The 20,758-nt window shown below is 46.1% G+C and overlaps 1 protein-coding gene across 10 annotated transcripts in view; it reads left to right on the top strand.

Moving 5' to 3' along the window:
* ARVCF (ARVCF delta catenin family member) overlaps window positions 1-18,525 on the top strand; it is a 628,036-nt gene extending 609,511 nt beyond the window's left edge. For 7 of the 10 annotated variants that reach the window (XM_060249540.1, XM_060249534.1, XM_060249533.1 and 4 more), the window contains 4 exons: window positions 989-1,079; window positions 3,829-3,882; window positions 7,712-7,803; window positions 9,056-9,178. In XM_060249540.1, the coding sequence (XP_060105523.1) occupies window positions 989-1,079; window positions 3,829-3,882; window positions 7,712-7,803; window positions 9,056-9,163 (345 nt within the window). In that variant the 3' untranslated portion in view covers window positions 9,164-9,178. Of the gene's footprint in view, window positions 1-988; window positions 1,080-3,828; window positions 3,883-7,711; window positions 7,804-9,055; window positions 9,179-14,655; window positions 14,770-18,469 lie in introns of those variants that run through there. The other 3 variants (XM_060249537.1, XM_060249535.1, XM_060249538.1) reach the window with 2 other exon arrangements.
* The last annotated feature ends 2,233 nt before the right edge of the window (window positions 18,526-20,758 follow it).

Genomic DNA, 20,758 nt, shown 5'->3' with positions numbered 1-20,758 from the left:
GGATCTGCATTCTGGTGTGTTCCTGCTCAAAAAAAGCTCTGCTTAGAGGCGTGTTTTCATTATCAGAGCACATATTTTAGGGCATAGCCCTCTAGAGAGTCCTTGCTCAAATTAAGCTCTGGGTATAGGAATCAAATAAGAGCCCTGTGCTGCAGAGTAGTAAGCTGCAGTACGGCAGTCCAAACTCTGCTCATGACCTGAGTTCAATCACGGTGGAAGCTGGGTTCAGGTACCTGACTCAAGGTTGACTCAGCCTTCCATCCTTCCGAGGTCGGTAAAATGAGTACCTAGCTTGCTGGGGGGAAAGTGTAGATGACTGGGGAAGGCAATGGCAAACCACCACCACCACCCACCGTAAAAAGTCTGCCAAGGAAACGTTGTGATTCGATGCCACCCCATGGATCAGTAATGATCCAATGCTTGCACAGGGGACTACCTTTACCTTTTATAGGAATCCAAGCTCTAATTTTCTCTATTCAGGACTTTGTTTGCTGTGATATTTCAGAGCTTTTGTCCAGAACCGAGTGGTGTTTTTTTTTAACTTCACAAAAATCTTGAATCCTGAAAATGCAAGATTTTTTTAAAAAAGAGAAAGATTTGTAGCTTGAATGGTGATCGGCGGGGGGTGGGATATGGGAGGGTGGCATGTAACCTGGCTATGGAGCTTTACTGATCCCAAATGTGCCATTTCTAGAGGTGAAAATTGTCCTAAGTACGACTGTCTTAATTTTAAAAACAAGTGATGCAACTGTTAGTTCTTGTGGCAGAAACTCCCTTCCCTCACTGCTCAAATCCCAGGAAAAACCCGTCGCACTGGAAAAGATGAAGTTTTGTTAAGTGCATTTTATTGCTGAGTCTCACCGCTCTAAGAATAGGAAGTAGGGCACTCATTGGTCTTTGCAGAAAAAGGAGAACTTTTTAAAAATGGATTGTGCTTTCTGGTCTGTTCTTTGCAAGCTGCTGACTCAGGTGTTTTTTTCTGTTCCAGTCTGCATCCGCTGCTCCCAAGGGATCCAAAGGCACTTCCTGCAAATCCAGCTATGATGACAGCACTCTGCCGCTGGTGGATAAAAGCCAAGGTCTGTGGCAGGCAGAGAGGCATCTCCGTCAGCCGCTCAGCCATTCTGCAAGAGAGAGTTTTTGCATCTTGAAATGCTACACCCTCTTCTCAGGATGCGGCTGGCTACTTTCTGGCAGCTATTAAAATTGGCAGCTTATTTTGCCCTGAACCATTGCATCCCTAGGAAGAAGAAGATATTGTATTTATATCCCATCCTTTACTCTGAATCTCAGAGTCTCAGAGCAGCTCACAATCTCCTTTTACCTTCCTCCCCCAACACAGGCACCCTGTGAGGTGGGTGGGGCTGAGAGAGCTCTCCCAGAAGCTGCCTTTCAAGGCAGCTGCTGCAAGTGGAGGAGTGGGGGAATCAAACCTGGTTCTCCCAGATAAGAGTCTGCACACTTAACCACTACACCAAACTGACCAACACTGGTGATAGCAGAGAGCCCAAACTGGCAAACCATTCTGGAAAAGATTTTCCCACCTCACACTTTTAGTCTATATTTATATATTTGAATAAGAACATAAGAGAAGCCATATTGGATCAGTCCAACACCCTGTCACACAGTGGCCATAAAAATCAGATGCCATCAGAAGCCCTCCCACTGCCCGCCCCCCCCCCCCAAAAAATGGATGTTCTTGCTTTTCCATAATAAAAAAAAATAATCTGAAGTGACTCAGAGGTGAAACTGGTTTCAGAGAGTAGCCATGTTGGTCTCCAGTAGAACAGCTGGATTCGAGTCTGGTAGCACTTTAGAAACTTGCAAGACTTGGGGGGTGTAAGCGCTCAAGAGTGGAAGCTGAGAGCTTTGATTCTTGAAAACTTATATCCCAAAAAACGTGTTGGTTGCTAAGGTGCTAGCAGACTCAAATGCACATGTGAAACCATTCTACATACGCATAAAGCATGTAAAAGAAGAAGTAGTCAGTCTTTCCGTAGTGACTAACACGTACAAGCAGCAAAATGGCAAAGAAAATGGCACCTTCATATGTAGATCTGCTGAAAAGATGCAGCAAAGCTAAAAGTGCTGGAAAATTGCAGAAGCAATTTTGCCTGCCCTTTCCTGCTCTACCCCACCTGTCCCATCCAGTTGTGCCAGGTTGGGTTGGATGTGGACTGCAGGACCTTTGCCAAGTTCAGTCGTCAGCATCTGAGAAGGACCTGGTGGTTGGTGATGTGAAAGATGAAAACGACTTAGACACATGATGGAATGTCTGAAGCCTGGTCTTGGACAGCCAGGCTGGAAAGCTAATTTGTGGTCCTCTGTGATATTTTAAGTTTGGTGGAGACTCCTCTACAAATGTGCAGCTGAACCCAGTTATGAAGCCTCTGTATTTGTTGAACTGACTGTGAGGCACAGGAGAAGAAGTAGCCTGAAATCAAGTTATCGATAAACGAGGAGTGTCTAAACTTGCTTAACGTAAGAGCCATATAGAATAAATGTCAGATGTTTGAGAGCCACAAGGCATGAACCTCAGGAAGGAAAGAAGGAAGGAAGGAAATAGATGGGGGAGGGAGAGGTGGAAAGAAAGCAGCTTTAACATTAAATTCATCTTCCAAGCTGCTGGCTGGCTTGGCATGGCAAAGAGATTTAAAGAGACAAATGCCTTCTCCAAGTTGGCTGACAGGGCAGAGGGGGCTTCGAGAGCCACACAATCTATGTGAAAGAGCCACACGTGGCTCCCAAGTCTCAGTTTGGTCACCCTTGTGATAATCTTTCTCACCTGGGCACCCTCGGGGAGCTCATGGCACAGTGTAGAGCATCTGCTTTGCACGCAAAAGTTACCTGGTTCAATCCCTGACATCTCTAATCAAAGAGGATCAGGAAGCAGGTGACATGAAAGACCTCTGTCTGAGACCCTGGAGAGCCACTGCCAGTATGAGTAGACAAAAAGAGTCCTCGATAGGCCAGCTGATTCAGTACAAGGCAGCTCCATGTGTGTTCATTGTTGCAGCCTTCTGCAACCTCCTGGCTGAGTCTCAGGCATATCTGCTGATTGAGGCTTCAAGGTGGTGATCTCAGAGGCAAGGAGGGGAGCTCCAACTAGCGATTACTATTTCCTGGACATGGTTACTAGCTCGAGCCAAGCTACATGAACCCTCCTCATTCCCCAAAAGTATTAGATCATGTATGAAGTCATAATCTGTATAGGGCTCACTGGCCAACAATACAAGGAAAGCTTTAACTGGATGCCTGCAATAATATAATGTCGATCATTTTGTACTTCTGTATGGGAAGAGTACTCTGTCAATGTGGTCACTACCAGGGCTTTTTTGTAGCAGGAACTCCTTTGCATATTAGGCCACACCCCCTGATGTAGCCAATCTTCCTGGAGTTTCCAGTAGGCCCCTGTGCTAAGAGCCCTGTAAACTCTTGGAGGATTGGCTGCATCGGGGGTGTGGCCGAGGTCGGTAAACTCTTGGAGGATTGGCTGCATCGGGGGTGTGGCCTAATATGCAAAGGAGCCCCTGCTACAAAAAAACTTCTGACTGAAAAGGCCCTCTCCTGGACACCACACACCTATTTTCTGAAGATGGGCACACCTGGAGATTGGCCTGTGGAACACATCTCCAAGATAGGCTAATATAAGAGCAGAAAGTACAGCCTTAGAAAATGTAATATGTCTTCCACTTTAGAGTTACTAGAAACCCCCTCTGTATGTGCTTCAGTGAATCATTTCCCTCTCTTTCTGCAAGGCTGGTGATTGATCTCAGGGCTGGCTAGCTTTTCACACAGACCAACGGTTTCATTTCTTCTCTTTTGTAGATAATGAGAAGTCTGGAAGCCGGGACATGATACCTATGGATGAACTTGGGCCAGGTAAATGCGGGGATGGATCAAACCTCCCCCTGTCTTTCTCAATTGTGCTCCCTGTCACTCACGAAGGAGTTGAGCTTTTTCTCAGAGAGAAGCTCCTTTCAAGCGGATAAGCTGACATTTAAGCGGAACTTTCCTTTCCAAAAGATCAATAGTTTTAATGCACACACACGTGTCAGTATCACATGAGTCTTTAACCATGAGATGTGACAGCCAGGTATTTGCGGCATCTTGCTCTCACTTACAGGAAAACCATCATATGTTAAAGTTCCTCTCCTTATACAAACAAACAGACCTTCAAAACATGTAGAAAATTAGCACTTCAAGAAGGTTTAGATTAGAACCCTTCCCTCATGTGCTAGCTTTCAACAGGCACAGAATTCTTGACAAACGGGGAGCCCCAGAATACCTGCATTTTGAAGAGGTGCATTCACGAAGACTTTATCATGTGCTTCTTCTTAACATAGAGGAGCCCTGTGGTGCAGAGCGGTAAGCTGCAGTACTGCAGTCCACCTGAGTTTGATCCCGGCGGAAGCTGGGTTTCATGTAGCTGGCTCTGAATTGACTCAGCCTTCCATCCTTCCGAGGTCGGTAAAATAAGTACCCAGCTTGCTGGGGGTAAAGCATAGATGACTGGGAAAGACAATGACAAACCACCCCGTAACAAAAAGTCTGCTGAGAAAACGTCTTGATGTGACATCACCCCATGGGCCGGTAACAATTCGGTGCTTGCACAGGGGACTGACTACCTTTTCTTCTTAACATAGATATTGGCTCAGAAAGAGCCTGTGATGAAGGCATTTGTGCTGGGGCCTTTACCTTCAAAGTCAAGAGGGATTTCCCACTTTCCTTACGCCGCTCTCATGCTCCTCTTCTCTGTGGGGATTCTGTCGGATTTCACACTATCTGCCCCGGGGCTGCAACTAGTATCGCCTTTTTCCTGCAGCAAACAGAAACCTCTAAAACCGAAAAAGGTGAAGCTAGTTGCAGCCCCGGGGCAGAGAGTGTGAAATCTGACGGAGAAGAGGAGCATGAGAACAGCGTAAGGCTAGTGGGAAATCGGTCCAACACTTTTATTTAAAAGTTTTTTTCCTATTGGCAGGTACTTGAAGGAAAATAAGAAATCTCAAGAGGGAGCTTGAATGAATAGTGACAACCAAAGGTGTTTTTCAGCAATAACCAAAGCAGAGCCGGTGATTTGGGCCCAGCCGTTGCACATTATATAGACAAGTCTTCCAGAGAACTGGGATGGGATACGGCTTCTTGCCACACGAGTGCCTGGCTGCCACCCAGCTTTTGCCACCCAATATACAAAGCAGCTCTCACATTTTCCCGAAACACCTGGAAACTGGCACCTGGTGACATGGCCTAGGTTGGAGAAGTGATCCCCAAAATAGGCAGAAATCCTGCAGAGAAGAGGTTTCTTCAGGATAGTGTCCAACTCTAATCCATTTACAGGATAATTTGATCTATCTCCAGGATAGTGTCTCTATAATCTCTCTACAGGACCGCCTCCTCCGCTATCTCCCTGGAAGAGCATTACACTCTACAGGGCAAAATCTGCTGGTGATCCCCAGCCCTAAAGAGGTCCGGCTCTCCTCGATGAGGGCCAGGACTTTTTTGGTCCTGGCCCTGACCTGGTGGGACGCTCTGCCGGAAGATATCACTTCAAGATTAGCACTTCAAGAAGGTTTAGATTAGAACCCTTCCCTCATGTGCAGCCATCAGGATCTTCTACAGTTTTGCAGGGCCTATAAAGCAGAGATGTTCTGCCAGGCTTTTGCCTGAGGACAGTGATGGTTGCCAGGATGGCACCCCCCCCTTCTTCCCCCCCTCAAGGGGGGATCCCCTGCTCCCGATGCCTAGGAAGCAGAACTGTAGCACGTTATAAAGGGTGTCATTGGGTTGCAATTTGTTTTAACTAACTTAGTTTTATTGATTTTATGTCTATTTTTGTTGTTGTACTCCTAGAGCCCAACGTCTGCTGAGATGAGGCGAAATAATAATAATAATAATAATAATAATAACAATTCCTGATAGCAGCAAAACAGTTTGGCATATAAAGGGGAACTAGATTTAAAAAATTCATTTCCATAACCTGATGGTGTAGCTTTCCAAGTGGTTTGATTCAGAGACAGACAGTCATGTTGTTAACAGCTAGTGAGAGATCATGGATTGCCTTGACACACTTAATTCACAGGTCTGTAGCTGCAAAACCAGACCTCACGATATGGTCCCTTGACTCCTGGAATTAATATCCTTCCAAAGAAATTGGATCCAGCTCAGTCAGCTGGAAAAGATAGGTTAGATAATTTTTCCAAACCAAGGCTTCTCTTGAAAGCTAAAACAGTAAAAATAGCCCCCCCCCCAATTAATTTGTTCCCTTTCATATTCTGCACATATACTTCAAATGTCTGAGCCAGCGTGAATAAGCTGTCGATATGTATTTTGCTTAAGGGAAGACTGAAACATACATCCTCCCAGTAGGATGAAAATAGCTTCAAATGAGATCACACTCCAGGATGGCCGTGTATTAACCAGCTTGACAGTGAGACACTGTGGACCAGACATGCTTACGTATTCAGAGTAAAATATTCATTGGTGCGTGGCGTACTTTGTGGGTGGAAGAAGGACTTCTAAGGAGGGGGCGATCTCCCAAATAGAACATTTGCAGATATAGGAGTGATTTGAACACAAGACCATCCTCCAGCTTCAAAAAATGAAGGTTGGAGATTGTCACATCTTAGCACACCTGAAGTCCACAGGTGAAATGAAGGATCAAATAAGCAGCCCTAGAAGAAGGAGTGGCTCAGTTGCAGAAATGAGGGTGTCTTGAAATAGGCCTACAGAGGTCTGAGAGCTGCAAGACGCGAATGTCAGATATCTGAGAGCCAGAAGGAAGAAGAAGATGATGATATTGGATTTATACCCCACGCTCCACTCTGAATCTCAGAGTGGCTTACAAACTCCTTTACTCCCCCCACCCCCTGCCTACAACAGACACCCTGAGAGGTAGGTGGGGCTGAGAGAGCTCTCCCAGAAGCTGCCTTTCAAGGACAGCTCTGCAATAGCCATGGCTGACCGAAGGTCATTCCAGCAGCTGCAAGTAGAGGAGTGGGGAATCAAACCCGGTTCTCCCAAATAAGAGTCCACACACTTAACCACTACACCCAAGAAAAAAAGGAAGGCAAATAGATGGCTTGATGTGGAGAAGTGATTTAAAGAGACAAATGCCTTCTCCAAGCCAGCCAACGGGGCAGTGGGGGCTTCAAGAGCCACAATGTGTGTGAAAGAACCACATGGGACTCCCAAGCCACAGTTTGGTCACCCCTGCTCAAATATGTCAGACTGGAGGTCAGACACATACTGAATGTTCCCCTAGGTTTCTAATCCCTTGTAAGCAGAACAGCGTGAGAAGAGCTAAGCTAGAAATCCTTCTGTCTGGTCATCTTTTTTTAATTATTATTTGCTTGGAGTTTTTAGACAGGGGAACATCATACACGTGACTTCCCACCTAGTCTGTAGCCCTCCCCTGTCACCTCAGGAAGCAAATAAGCCCCATGCCTGGAAGTGAGAAATATGCCTCTTGCTTCAGCGGGATGCCAGGCACCGCTGTGTGGGCTGTGAGGGGAAACATTACACCCAAGGAAAGATACATATTTCCCCCATCAGCCCTCTGTGGTGGAGGCAAGTTTGACTAGTTTTTTTCAGGTGCCGAAGCTTTGTCTCTGTTCCGGTAACATTTTTGATGAAAGAGAACAAACACCCATTCATGCTGCTGTGTTGTTGACACATCCGTCTCCCTCATTGGTCACATGTCATCCCTTCACAGATGGGTACTCCACCATCGATCACCGGGAAAAAGAGCGGAAGTACAAAGCCAACGACAACATGGGAGATGCGTCAGAGAAAGAACCTCTAAAAGTAAGTGGTGTGCTTCTGAGTGGGCATTTTTTCCTTTTGTTATTGCTGCTGTTGAATGACACGGCTGGGGGTGAGTGGTAAACAAGGCAGACAGGTGCTAACCCGAGGGCTTTTTTTTGTAGCAGGAGCTCTTTTGCATATTAGGCTACACCCTCCTGAGGTAGCCAATCCTCCAAGAGCTTACAGGGCTCTTCTTTAAAGGGCCTACTGTAAGCTCTTGAAGGATTGGCTGCATCAGGGGGGTGTAGCCTAATATGCAAAGAAGTTCCTGTTACAAAAAAAAAAGCCCTTACTAACCCCCATTGGAGAAGATAAAATATTGAACGGAGCCTAGTGGAGAGAGATGTGTTTCCTTAACTTGGTATCTCAACTTGCCTTTGAGACTAGCAATTCTGGGAACTTGTGAGGCAGGAATTTTTAATATTCTTTGCCAAACCTCCACGTAGAGGCCCAGCTAACTCTCTTGGAACATCCTTGGCCGGTTAGTTGAATAGTCAGAGTCTGTTGTTATGACTCCTTCAGATCTCATCTGCCCATTGCCTTGCCTCACCCTTGTTTTTGGTTCTTGGGGTGTTACCACCTGTCCTCTTCATCTCCTTTCGGCCTCAGGGATCCAATGCTTTCACTTTACCTCCTCCCAGCCCTCCCTATAAGCACCTGGAACTTCCTAGCAGGTTGGTGTCTTCATAGTGGAAATCCTGAAACCCTAGTGGAAACCATAGTGGAAACCCTAAAAAACAGAAGTAGTGTATGATCTTGGGAATGGAGATTTTGAGCACCAATATGACACCCGTCTGCCTCACCTTCTCCTGCTCAGAGTCTGTGGGAGGACAGGCGTTCTTGATTTTTTTTTTTTTTACTTGGAGGATAGTAAGAGCTCCTGAGAATGTGGCTTCCTAAGATCCAGATTTTCTCTCAGGGAGACTCTTATTTTCCCTTCATAGCCCTTTGACCTTAAGAAGACCATCTCGATCAATCCCTACTACCACTTTGGTCATTCTCCCACCAACTCCTCCTTAGAGATCCAGAGCCACCAGCTAAACAGGACCAGTTTGTATCTTCTGCTCATTCTGGGTCCTGCTGGAATGCATTTCCCCTTTCCTTTGGGGGATGTGGGAAACATGGTTTGACTTGAAGACTTGGTACAAAGGACTGGAGGCATGTCATTCGTTCCAGGAGCCTCCTTGTGACGTTGAAGTTCCTAACAGCTGTTTGTATGCAAAGGCATGTGTCTTTTTGTTGTTGCTTTCAGTGCCTGCTCGAAACCAGCCCCACTCCCCAAGTCTATAGCTGTGCAGGAGACTTTGTTCTGAGAATAGTCACTTCGAGCACCTCTGCTCCCTCGTGGTTTCCATGGTGAGAAGGAGTGGAAGGTGGTGTGCACGTGTCCATGCAGATTGGTGTGCAACGCATACTTTGCCCTACATATTCATCATCGGCACATACGCCCCCATATGCAGAGATGGAATTCTAGCAGGAACTCCTTTGCATATTAGACCACACCCCCTGATGTAGCCAGTCCTCCAAGAGCTTACAAGGCTCTTTTTTGTAAGCTCTTGGAGGATTGGCTACATCAGGGGTGTGTGGCCTAATATGCAAAGGAGCTCCTGCTAGAATTCCACCCCTGCCTATGTGCACCACATTTGTGGAAGATACAATTTCAAACTTAGTCAGTGGTTTAGCCAGTTTTTTTTTCCAGACCTCTTGAGCTCTAAGCAACTACCTGTTAATCCCCCTCCAGATTTCCATTTCTATTCTTCGTTCTCTGTTTTTCACCCTTTCTCTGGTTCAGTTCAACTCTCATGTGAAACCATGGTTTAATGAAGTTAACTGCAGTTATTGTGATAATTAGGAAGCAAGCCCATCTATGGTCAGGTCAATCCAGGATCTGAAATCCAACCCTGATATTGGGGGGGGGGGGGGTGTTGCCATATTATTAACCACAGTGGGTCTTAACCAATACTCCCTCTAAGCTGTGGAGTCTTGTGAGCAAAAAGTCTATTTTGTGAGCTACTGGTATTAAAGTGGTGAGCGACTGCATAAATCAGTTTGCTCTGGGAGCATTTTTCCTGAGCTAAGACAAAAATGTGTGAGTTGGAGGCTAAAAAACTGTGAGCTAGCTCATAACTCATCTTAGAGGGAACCCTGGTCTTAACTGTGTTTGGACAACTGACTCTTGGTGTAATAACCTGGTACTGCCATGCATACTGGAATACCAGGCAGGTATTTGTGGAATCAGTAGTGAAAAGAGTGAAGGTAATGCAACCAGTGTTGGTTGAGGTAAACTAGGATTTGAAGGACTGTCTGCAAGCCAAATCCTGACAGCACAGTTGAATCATAGTTAAAATAAGCAATTGTTTCACATTATGTTTGAACGGAATCTCTGTCTTTCTCCTGTTATTCTTGCTTTTTTTCTTATTTTTGTCCCTGTTCTCATCCCTTTCTCTGTCTCCACCTCTTTCTCTCTCTGGCTGCTTTCACACACATAGGATAATGTACTCTCACTGCACTTTAGCAATCATTTGTTACACAATCCAGTTGCAAACTGTTGCTGAAGTGCGTTATCCAGTGTGCATGAAAGCAAACTTTGTTTCCTTTGCTCGTTGTATGCCACGGCTGCTCTCCCATAATTGGTCTCTTTAGGCCCCCATATTCATCAACGGAAGACAAATTGCTTATGGCCTATCCGCGTGGCAGCTCCTCCCAGTTGTGGCTGTGATCCATGATGCACAGTCAGGTACATGTAAAGATTCCTGGGACACACCTACTCATCACAATGGTGATCAGCAGTGTGGCTGTCGCAGTGTATGGTGTCATCTTAGGCGGGCGAGGCAGTTGGCCCCTTTCCTGGAGCGTGACGATCTAGCAACGGTGATCCATGCAACGGTCACCTCGAGGTTGGACTACTGCAATGCCCTCTACATGGGGCTGCCCTTGTGCCGAACCCGGAAGTTGCAGTTAGTGCAGAATGCCGCCGCCTGGTTGTTATTGGGGCTCCCAAGATGGGAGCACATTCGGCTGGGGCTCCGGGTTCTGCACTGGCTGCCAATAATATACCGAGTTCGGTACAAGGTGCTGGTCATTACCTTTAAAGCCCTATATGGCCTAGGACCTGCCTACCTGAGGGACCGTCTCTCCCCACATGTTCCCCAGAGAGTACTGAGATCGGGAACTCAAAATCTGCTCGTTGTCCCCGAGCCAAAGGAAGTCCGCCTGAAATCTACCAGGGACAGGGCTTTCTCTGTAATGGCCCCTTCCTGGTGGAACCAGCTGCCGGAAGAGGTGAGGGCCCTGCGGAACCTTGCCCAGTTCCGCAGGGCCTGTAAGACAGCCCTCTTCCGGCTGGCTTATAACTAACTGGCATTGGAAACTGAGTGTAGTTTTAATAGACTGCTGTTATGTTTTTTAATGTTTTAACTGTGTAAAATGTTTAAATTTAATACTTTTATGTTAGATTTTATGTGCTGTGAGCCGCCCTGAGCCACTTCAGTGGGAAGGGCAGAATATAAATCGTAAATAAACTAAACTAAACTAAATTGTGCCAATCCCTCGGTCATTTTGACTGCTCAGAATCTGGTTTGGGTGAACCCCATCAATACAGATTGCAAGAATCACTAAACTAATGCAACCCAATACACAGAATCCTTTGACTTCTTGGATCAAAGAGCCTTGCTTTAAGAAATACTACTCTTTCACTGGTGGGCTTTTCAGTCTCAGCAATCCATGCAGTTTCTCCCAGGAGAAATCTCTTCCTCTGCTTCTTCTTCTGCCCTCTCCAAAAGCTGCGTTTCTCGTCTGTTCAAAGCAGGGTTGGACTCAATCATCTCTTCTGTCCTTGCGGCAAAGTAATTACTGCCCTTGCTTGGGTCCCGAAGCGGATTATTTCCCCCTCCCTTTGTCTGGAGCATGAAAGGATTGTTTCAGTCCCACTCTTTGTCAGGAACTTAAAAAAAAAAAAATCTCCTTGCCTTGTTAACATAATCCATTGTCTCTTGATCACGCCGCAGCGACGACAAATCCGATAAGCCGGATGCTGTATATAGCCAGGTCTTCGCTGAAGAATCCTGCAGCTTTGCCGTGACCCCGAGACACACTGCCCTCTTTCCCTCCTGCTCTGCTTGGCTCGTGGAGTTCGATTGAGCAAGCGCAGTGGGGAGGGATACGCCTCGAGTCGTGGGTGACAAGATTTCAGTCGCTGTTCCAACAATGAGGACCTAGTTCAAATCTTGTTCTATCCAGATCAGGGCCTTGTTCTGCCCAGATCAGCCGGAGCGCCACACCCATTGTTATTAATAGCCACACGGCTATTAGTGGGGTTTAGCAGCCACCACATTTTGGTCCAGGAGAATGGAGTGGAATCCACATTAGTGTCCTGCAGCAGGGCCCGCTGCAGACTTTAAGGGTCTGTCGCACGAGATACCATCTCTGTTCTAGGCCTGTTGCCTCCAGTTTGGTGTAGAAGTTAAGTGTGCGGAATTTTATCTGGGAGAACCGGGTTTGGTTCCCCCCTCCTCCGCTTTCAGTTGCTGGAATGGCCTTGGGTCAGCCATGGCTTTCGCAAGAGTTGTCCTTGAAAGGGCAACTGCTGTGAGAGCTCCCTCAGCCCCACTCACCTCACAGGGTCTATTGTGGGGGAGGAAGATATAGGAGATTGTGAGCCACTCTGAGTCTCTGATTCAGAGAGAAGGGCGGGGTATAAATCTGCAGTCTTCTTCTTCTTCCTCATCACCACCCACCAGCTCATCCTCTCCTGCTGGGTCCAAGCCCTTACCTTCCCCCAGAGAGAGAGGGGGGAGTACAGTGAGGGGCAACTGTGGCTCCTCCTTCTCTCCTGTGACCTCTGGTGCTCTCCTTTGGAGAGGCTGGCAAGCAATCAGGAGGAGCGAGGAGAACAAGAAGCAGGCCCAGGGAACTCTGGAAGTTGGCAAGGAGCCCTTTGAAAGGGTGTGGACCTTGGCAGGCGTCTGATGATGCTGACAGCTGATGATGCTGGCCCTGCTTCGTGGTCAGAAGTGAGAAGGTTGCCAGGCAGCACCTGGCAACTGAAAGGAGGAGTTGTGGGCCGGAATACAGGGAGGGCCACAACAGCAGCTATGGCACAGTGTCACTTCTAGTAAAAAAAAAGGGGGAGGTGACATAGGTAGCTCTAGGAGTCCCCAAAAACTCTATGGTAAGCCTTCTTGCCAGACCTGTTCACCACTACTCACAACAATAAAACCAAACACAGTAAAACAAAAAAAAAGAAGAAAACCTGCAAATCAATCTCCTGAGTGCCTCTCCGTTTCCCCTTGTGGTGAGTGAAAAAGTGGCCCCATGGACAGTTCCAGAGATTCCGCTAAAATGGAAGGAAAACAGGTTGATTGGGGTTGGGGGGGGGTTCCCCCCCTCCAGATAAAAGGCAAAAGGCCTGGGTACTCCAGAAATCATGCTTGGAATGAGCACATCGTATGACTTTTCCTCTTTATTCCATGGGACTTCGTGCTTTCCCTCGGGGAAAAACCCTTGGGTGGAAGCAGGCCATGTTTCCAAAATGCTGGGCATTTCAATATGTGGTGTATCTCATGCTGGCAGTCATGAGGAGCCCTCCTGCCATTTTACCACAGGGATTGGGGCCTCCTCAGATCGTACCATTCCCACATGGGTGATGCTTTTCCACACAAATTAACACAAAGAAAGCCTTGTGGGTCGGCTATGATGCAGAATTGCCCTTAAGGTTTTTCTTTCATGGTGTGCAAGCCCTTGGCGTTTGCAGCCTTTTTGCAATTTCCCAGTGTGTGTGTGTATGAAGTGAAAAACTTGCTTAGTGGTTTACTGCCATTTACAATCTTTAATTTGGGATTTTAAAAAGATGCAAAACTATTATTGAACTCTTCATTGAGCGTCGCTGCTTGGATGACAGACGAGCAAAGCCAGAGAGAGAACTGGGAAGAGAAAAATAGCAGCATAACAGATAAATCAATCTGCGGATCTCACCAGCACACTCACATGCCCTTACAGCAGAACTTCACTTATCGGAACAAGCTTTTGAGGAGAGTCAGAAAACAGCTGTACAGTTTTTACCCTAGACTGCATGGAAATTGGCTCCCGGGGGGGTGGGAATGAGAAAGAATTTGAGTTATGATCGTGGATCGACGGGGTAGATGCAAAGGAGGGCAGAGAGGGACAATGGTAAAACTCCGAGATACTAGCAGGAAAGGCAATGGATTATGCCCCTTCTGGTTATTAGAGCTTGCCACAAAACTTAGAAGACGAATAAGCCAGTTGCCAAATCTAGTACTGATTTATCAAAAAAAGGAAGGGACTCTGCAGAATGACACATATCTCATCTCAGATAAATGTTTTGTGTAACTCGGAATATGAGAGCTCAGGACTTATAATGCTAAGTAAGTTCACATTAACATCACTTAAGTGAACATTATTTCCTGTGGGAGTTAACGTTTTTTGTTCCCCACCCTGCTCATTTGTATCATGACCCCCCCAGGTAATGTGCTTAGACCACATTTATGGTTTGCTGTCTGGACAAGGTAACGGCAGGTACTACAGGGAAATCAGTTGGTTCCTCTTGCTTAGAAGGCCAGACCCCAAAACAAAAAGTGACAGGTGTGTTGATTTCCAAGTAGTTTGCAGTCCTCTGGCTCAGCTGCTGTGGACCTCACTGGGTTGATGCTCACAGATGTTGGTCTCTGCAATAAAAGCACACGTGGCTGAATCTCACTGTCGCTCTCTCTCTCTCTTAGTCTGCACTAATGCTTCCTTGCAACCCTTTTGAACTGCCAAGTTTGTTTGTTTGTTTGTCTGTTTGATTAATCTGCTCTGTTTTGCCTTTTTAACGCCTCACCCTGTTTGCTGCAGAATGACACAAATAGGAAAACCATTAGCAGGAGTAACAGGGCTTCGGTGACTCTGGTGGATGCCCGTGACCCTAAACCCCAGCCTGTTGACTCCTGGGTCTAATTTGCATGCATGGTAGGTTCTTTTCATGGTAATTGGTGCTCGAGATTAACTTGCCTTGTTTGCGCATGTCCTGCATCGCTGCGTATGTGTGCGTTGTGTAGTGTATACTTCGCTCCATGCATTTGGATAAAATGTCACGCAATACAGCCGGTGGAGTAAGGACCAACCTGGATGTAGCAGGCGATCCCCACGTATTTCTACATGTGTCTACCGTGTTTGCGTCTAAAGCAGAGGACAGGGAGGAATCTGTTTTTTAAAAACAAAAACAGGGTATGGAGGTAGACCAGGAAGGGCCTCCTACTGGCTACCACCACTCTGATAAAGGTCTGTCTGGGAGGGCCCAGAGCACCCACCCACTCACCCACTCAGCCCTGCCTTCCTTCTTAACAAAACACCTTCTATCCATGACCAAAGAGACATGAGGCCACAGGCGGTATAAAGTTTATTGTAAGTGCTCAAGAACAAACAAGGGGTTTTAGTTATTAGTACAACGGTGGAAGTGGGGGGAAAACAACAGTAAAGGCAAATGCAAAGCAAAAAGCAAAGAAAATGAAAATGCCGAAAAGCCCCCTCCTTGAACATTTCAGTGCCACCTGAATGCTTTGGTGGATGCCCGTGACCCTAAACCCCAGCCTGTTAACTCCTGGGTCTAATTTGCATGCATGATAGGTTCTTTCCATGGTAATTGGTGCTTGAGATTAACTTCCCTATCGCAGCCTTCTCTGCTTCTTGCTCCCCCTCCCCCTTTCTCTACTGGCAAGGAAAGAGTCCAGGAGTCTTTCGTTTCCACCTTTCTCCTTCCTGGAGGACTCTCAGAAGACGCTTGATATGAGACAGTGGAAATGGGAATTAAGAACATAAGAAGCCATGTTGGATCAGGCCAATGGCCCATCCAGTCCAACGCTCTGTGTCACACAATGGCCAAAACCCAGGTGACATCAGGAGGTCCACCAGTGGGGCCAGGACACTAGAAGCCCTCCCACTGTTGCCCCCCCAAGCACCAAGAATAAAGAGCATCACTTGTCCCAGAAAGAGTTCCAACAATATGCTGTGGCTAATAGCCACTGATGGACCTCTGCTCCATATGTTGATCCAGTCCCCTCTTTAAGCTGGCTACGCTTGTAGCTACTGCTACAAGCGCCGCTACAACCTCCTGTGGCAGTGAATTCCATGTGTTAATCACCCTTTGGGTGAAGAAGTACTTCCTGTTATCAGTTCTAACCCGACTGCTCAGCAATTTCATTGAGTGCTCACGATCTCTTGAATTGTGAGAAAGGGAGAAAAGGACTTCTTTCTCTGCCTTCTCTATCCTGTGCAAATTTTGTAAGTTACTTAGGAGGTGTGGGCTCTGACTCGGATAGCCCAGGCTAACCCAGTTTTGTCAGATCTCAGAAGCTAGCAGGACTGGGCCTGGTTAGTATTGGGATGCGAGACCACCAGAGAATACCAGAGTCACAACACAGAAGCCCCCTCTGAACGCCTTGAAAACCCTGCAGGGTTGCCAAGAGTTAGCTGCAACATGAAAGCAAAAAAACCCATGCACCCTTGATGTAGCCAATCCTCCAAGAGCTCACAAGGCTCTTTTTTGTAAGCTCTTGGCGGATTGGCTACATCAGGGGTGTGTGGCCTAATATGCAAAGGAGCTCCTGCTAGAACCCCACCCCTGAAGCGTTGAAAGTCAAACTCTCTTCATCAGGTACAAGCAGGAGCCCTTCTATCCCAGTCAGAAGGTAGGTTGTAAAGAAGGGAGTTGGGATGCGTTAAATACTGGGTTCAACACGTAGGAGTTCAATCAGGAACATGCTTTATTGATAACTACATACTAAGGCAACATGGCGGGGCCGAGACCCCGCTTATATACATGCAAACGAAACACACACACACACCGTTTCCCATACCAAATTATGGCGGTCAAGTTTTGCACCAAGACTGCTCATTGGTTGCTACTTTGAGTTCAAATCAATCAAGACTCTCTAGCATTTCCCGTGGTTGCCCAGGTGCACACAAAACTTCCCGCGAAACATTAAATTCAGTACACAACAGGATACAAAGGAGAACATGTCAGTCTTCCAGGATGTTCCGCTGCTGACCCAAGAGTGGCAGTCTTCAAACAGAAGCATCAAAGGAAGGTTTCAACTGCACCTGAGATTGCTGGGCTTGAGTTCATTCACAGATTCAGAGCAACGGAGGCCACCAGAGCTGAATAGGGATGTCGCATTTCTTCTCTCAGTACAGATGCTCACTTTCTGCCTCTAAGCTCTCCTTCCTGCTCTGATCCAGCAGATGGCATTTTGCATTTGTACCTCTGCATCCTCCCTAATCGGCTCCAGAGCAGTGCACCAAGCCCTCCTCACTTTTGATCTTTGGAGGCAGTTGAAGACTGTATTTGGTTACGTTTAGTAGCAATCCCGAATAGCGATTTTAAACAGGTTTTGATGTCTTTTATTTGATGTGGTTTACCTAGACGTTTGTAAGCCACCTTGAGTTCCGTAGGGAAGAAAGGTGGCTAATAAACATTTTAAATGAGTCAATTGGGGAGGGATGGTGGCTCAGTGGTAGAGCATCTGCTTGGGAAGCAGAAGGTCCCAGGTTCAATCCCTGGCATCTCCAAAAAAGGGTCCAGGCAAATAGGTGTGAAAAACCTCAGCTTGAGACCCTGGAGAGCCGCTGCCAGTCTGAGAAGACAATACTGACTTTGATGGACCGAGGGTCTGATTCAGTATAAGTCAGCTTCATATGTTCATATATGTTCAATAAATTTGCAGCACCCTTCCCACCTTCAGACAGGATTACAGGGTTCAGGGATCTCCAATCCTGCTTCTGTCTTACAAAGCAGCTTTGACTCTCAAAAGCTTACCCCCTGGAATTGTTGGGCCTTTTAAGGTGCAGCTGGGCTCAAATCTTGCTCTTCTAACTTGTGCAGAGCTGCTTCGGGGAAACCCCACAGCTGAAAGATGGCTGGAGAGGGTGTGACAGTCCTAGGAGAAGCAATGCAGGGGCCTCCGTGCACAAACTGAACATACGCCCCCAGCAACAGAACATGCTCTTAATCCACACACACAGCTCAAGCCGCACCAGATGTAGCACAAGGAAAGATGTGCCCTGACCACTGCGGGAGCTTTGGAGCCAGAGAAGCAGAAGGTGTATGGTAGCTCTTCTAAAAGGGGAGGTGTTCTTTCTGGGAGAAGAGAAAGAGACAACTTGTGATCATCACCAATACTCCCTCTAAGCTGTAGAGTCTTATGAGCAAAAATTCTACTTTGTGAGCTACTGGCATTTAAAGTTGTGAGCTACTGCATAAATTAGTGCGCTCTGGGGCTATTTTTCATGAGCTAAGACAAAAATGTGTGAGCTGGAGGCTAAAAAAACTGAGCTAGCTCACACTCAGCATGGAACACTGGTCATCACCAATGTTCCCTCTAAGCTGCGGAGTCTTGTGAGCAGAAATTCTACTTTGCAAGCTACTAGCATTAAAGCTGTGAGCTACTGAATTAAATTAGTATGCTCTGGGGCATCCTTCCTGAGCTAAGACAAAGATTTGTGAGCCGGAGGCTAAAAAACTGTGAGTTAGCTCACACTAAGCTTAGGGGGAACACTGGTCATTGCCCCCATTAAGGGTGGAGGAGATCAGCGTGGGCTGCACGGTTGCAAAGACTGACACCCCACCCCCCCAGTCTCAGTATTAATCGGCTCTGACTTTTCTTTCTTTCAGGGCTAAAGTCCAGCCGCTTGTTTTATTATTATTTTTCCCTCGACTAAAAGAAGAAATCAACCCACAGGATCTCATTACTCATCACTGCCATTTGGATTCGGAGGTTCTTGCATTCCTTTTTTTTTTCCTTTGCATCGGTGGAATCAAACGGACTGTGGATCCCGTGGGGAGCGTGGAGGGCAAGGTGATCTTCATCGGTCAGCCTTGGAGCAGTCTGCCTTACAAGCTGGGCCTGTCTTCCCGCCCAACAGCCCTGCTTCCCACAGGAGAAGGCAGAATCAAGATCCGAGCTTACGTCTAACAGATTAGGTTCTTAGCTGACTCTTCTAAGTGGATGGTGCCAAGTAGGGAGTGAAGGTCATGAGATGGGGAAGGAAATCAAAAGGCAAGAGAAACGGCAAAAATATTCAACAGTATACCTTGGGTAGTCATGAGAAATAGCACTTTCCCCCCTCTTTTTTCCTTTTGTTCTTTTTTGAACTGTGAATTTTTTTTAAAAAAAAATAGTGATTCTAATTATTTTTGTGGCCTAATAATTGAGGTTTTATTCTTTTGGGAAGTGCAGAAGCGTTGAGTTGTTTGTTGGGATTTGCTGAAAGGAGAAAGAGAGAGGAAAAATATCTTGGTTGAATGGCTCAGAAGGTGGTAGCCGAGACTGGCATGGGCTGTATAATCTGCTTTTGAAGTAAGCGATATCACACTGTGCTCTCTCTATTTTCACTACAACGATGTACAATTCTTCTGCCTTTTAGACTTCTGTAATGGCTCTTTTTTTTTTTGTACTTCCAAACATATAAATGGTTCATCCAAGGGTTTTTTTTATTTTTTATTTTTTGCTGTCCTTATTCAGAAACCTCAGACAAATCTGGAACGGATTGACTTTTTCTCGTTGCTGGCATTCATACTGTGTTAGAACAGGGGGAATTCCCCCCCAACTCTTCTAAATTTTCAGCATGTCAGTGTTGGATCGACGGCGACTGAACTTCCAGTGCCTCAAGGTGGGGTCCGTTGCCATAACATGTAAGCAAAGCAAATGTGTCCTTGCTTAGGGAGATGTGCTGAAAATGAAACGGTATGCTTCAGATTTTATTTTAGCGTTGCTGTTAAAATAATCACCCACCGCTGGACAGCTTCTATGATTTTTGGCTAAGATATTAACAAACTGTGCTTCAAAGGGAACTGTAATGTTTTTTTTTTCCTTCGAGTCACATGTGTGGATTCTTTAGTCAGTCATTAGGGTTTTACAACTGAGAAAGGAAGACCTCCCACTTATGGGCAAAGTCTTCTCTAAGGTCTCTTTGACGCAACACTTTTGCCATTGGTGGATTTAACCATATCCCTTTTCTTCCCCCTGAACCGTATACAGTGATTCTTTGTGCTTTAACTACATTATTTTAGGGTTTGGTCTGCTATAGACAGGAAATGAAAGCAGGATACTGATTTTTTTAAAAACCCGTTGATGACACTTGCCTCCTGTTTTTCTCTTGCTCTCTGTTTCTCTTTCACTAAAACGTGGTTGGTGGCCACATTCACTTATGGCGTGATTGGAAAGCACATGTTTTTTGAATCCAACAAGCTTTATTTTGGATTTTGTTCCCCCCCCCCCAGTGCCTGCTGTTTCCTTTGTAATTTTAAATGATCAGGGTGGGGAGTTGGGAGATAAAAATGAAACAAAAAAAATTTACTGTATTAGTTAAACATCTAACTTTTTGTAAAAAAAAAATTTAAAATCCTTTTTAAAAAAAGCAAGCATCAAGAGCTTTGTATCTTCTGGAGTATAAAGAAAATAAAATTTGACATGAATTACATATATAAATATATATCTATATCTATATATTGTTGTGCAGAAAATAGGTTGCCAAAACCATGTAAGTAAAGTTTGTGGCTGGAAAGCATTTTTTTTTTTTTTTGCATTGATTCAGGGAAAGACCGGTGCCAGAAGCTTTTCAGAAATTTGAATGGTACAGACACAAGCAGATACAACCCATTCCCCCCCCCCTCCCATCTCAAACATTCTACTGGGGTTACCTCTGAATTTTTAAGAAAGCAGAGGCAATTTGAATCAAAGGAAGGTCACGGTGACCAATAAGAGGGAGGCTGAGCTGGCCAAAAGAAACTCTGATTGGCCAAAGAACCAAAGGCAGGCTGCTGTCTTTAGATTCCAAGCCAGGGGCATCTTCGCATCTAAACAACAGTTTGAATCCAGATCAAAAACCTTCTCTAGCTTCTAACAATGGTGCTCTTTCATACTTCTACTATTGATCAGTGACGATCCTTTTAACTGGGCTG

Source organism: Heteronotia binoei, chromosome 11, assembly GCF_032191835.1.
Source record: "Heteronotia binoei isolate CCM8104 ecotype False Entrance Well chromosome 11, APGP_CSIRO_Hbin_v1, whole genome shotgun sequence".
NCBI classification, from domain to species: domain Eukaryota; kingdom Metazoa; phylum Chordata; class Lepidosauria; order Squamata; family Gekkonidae; genus Heteronotia; species Heteronotia binoei.
This window is presented reverse-complemented; position numbering and strand designations above follow the sequence as displayed.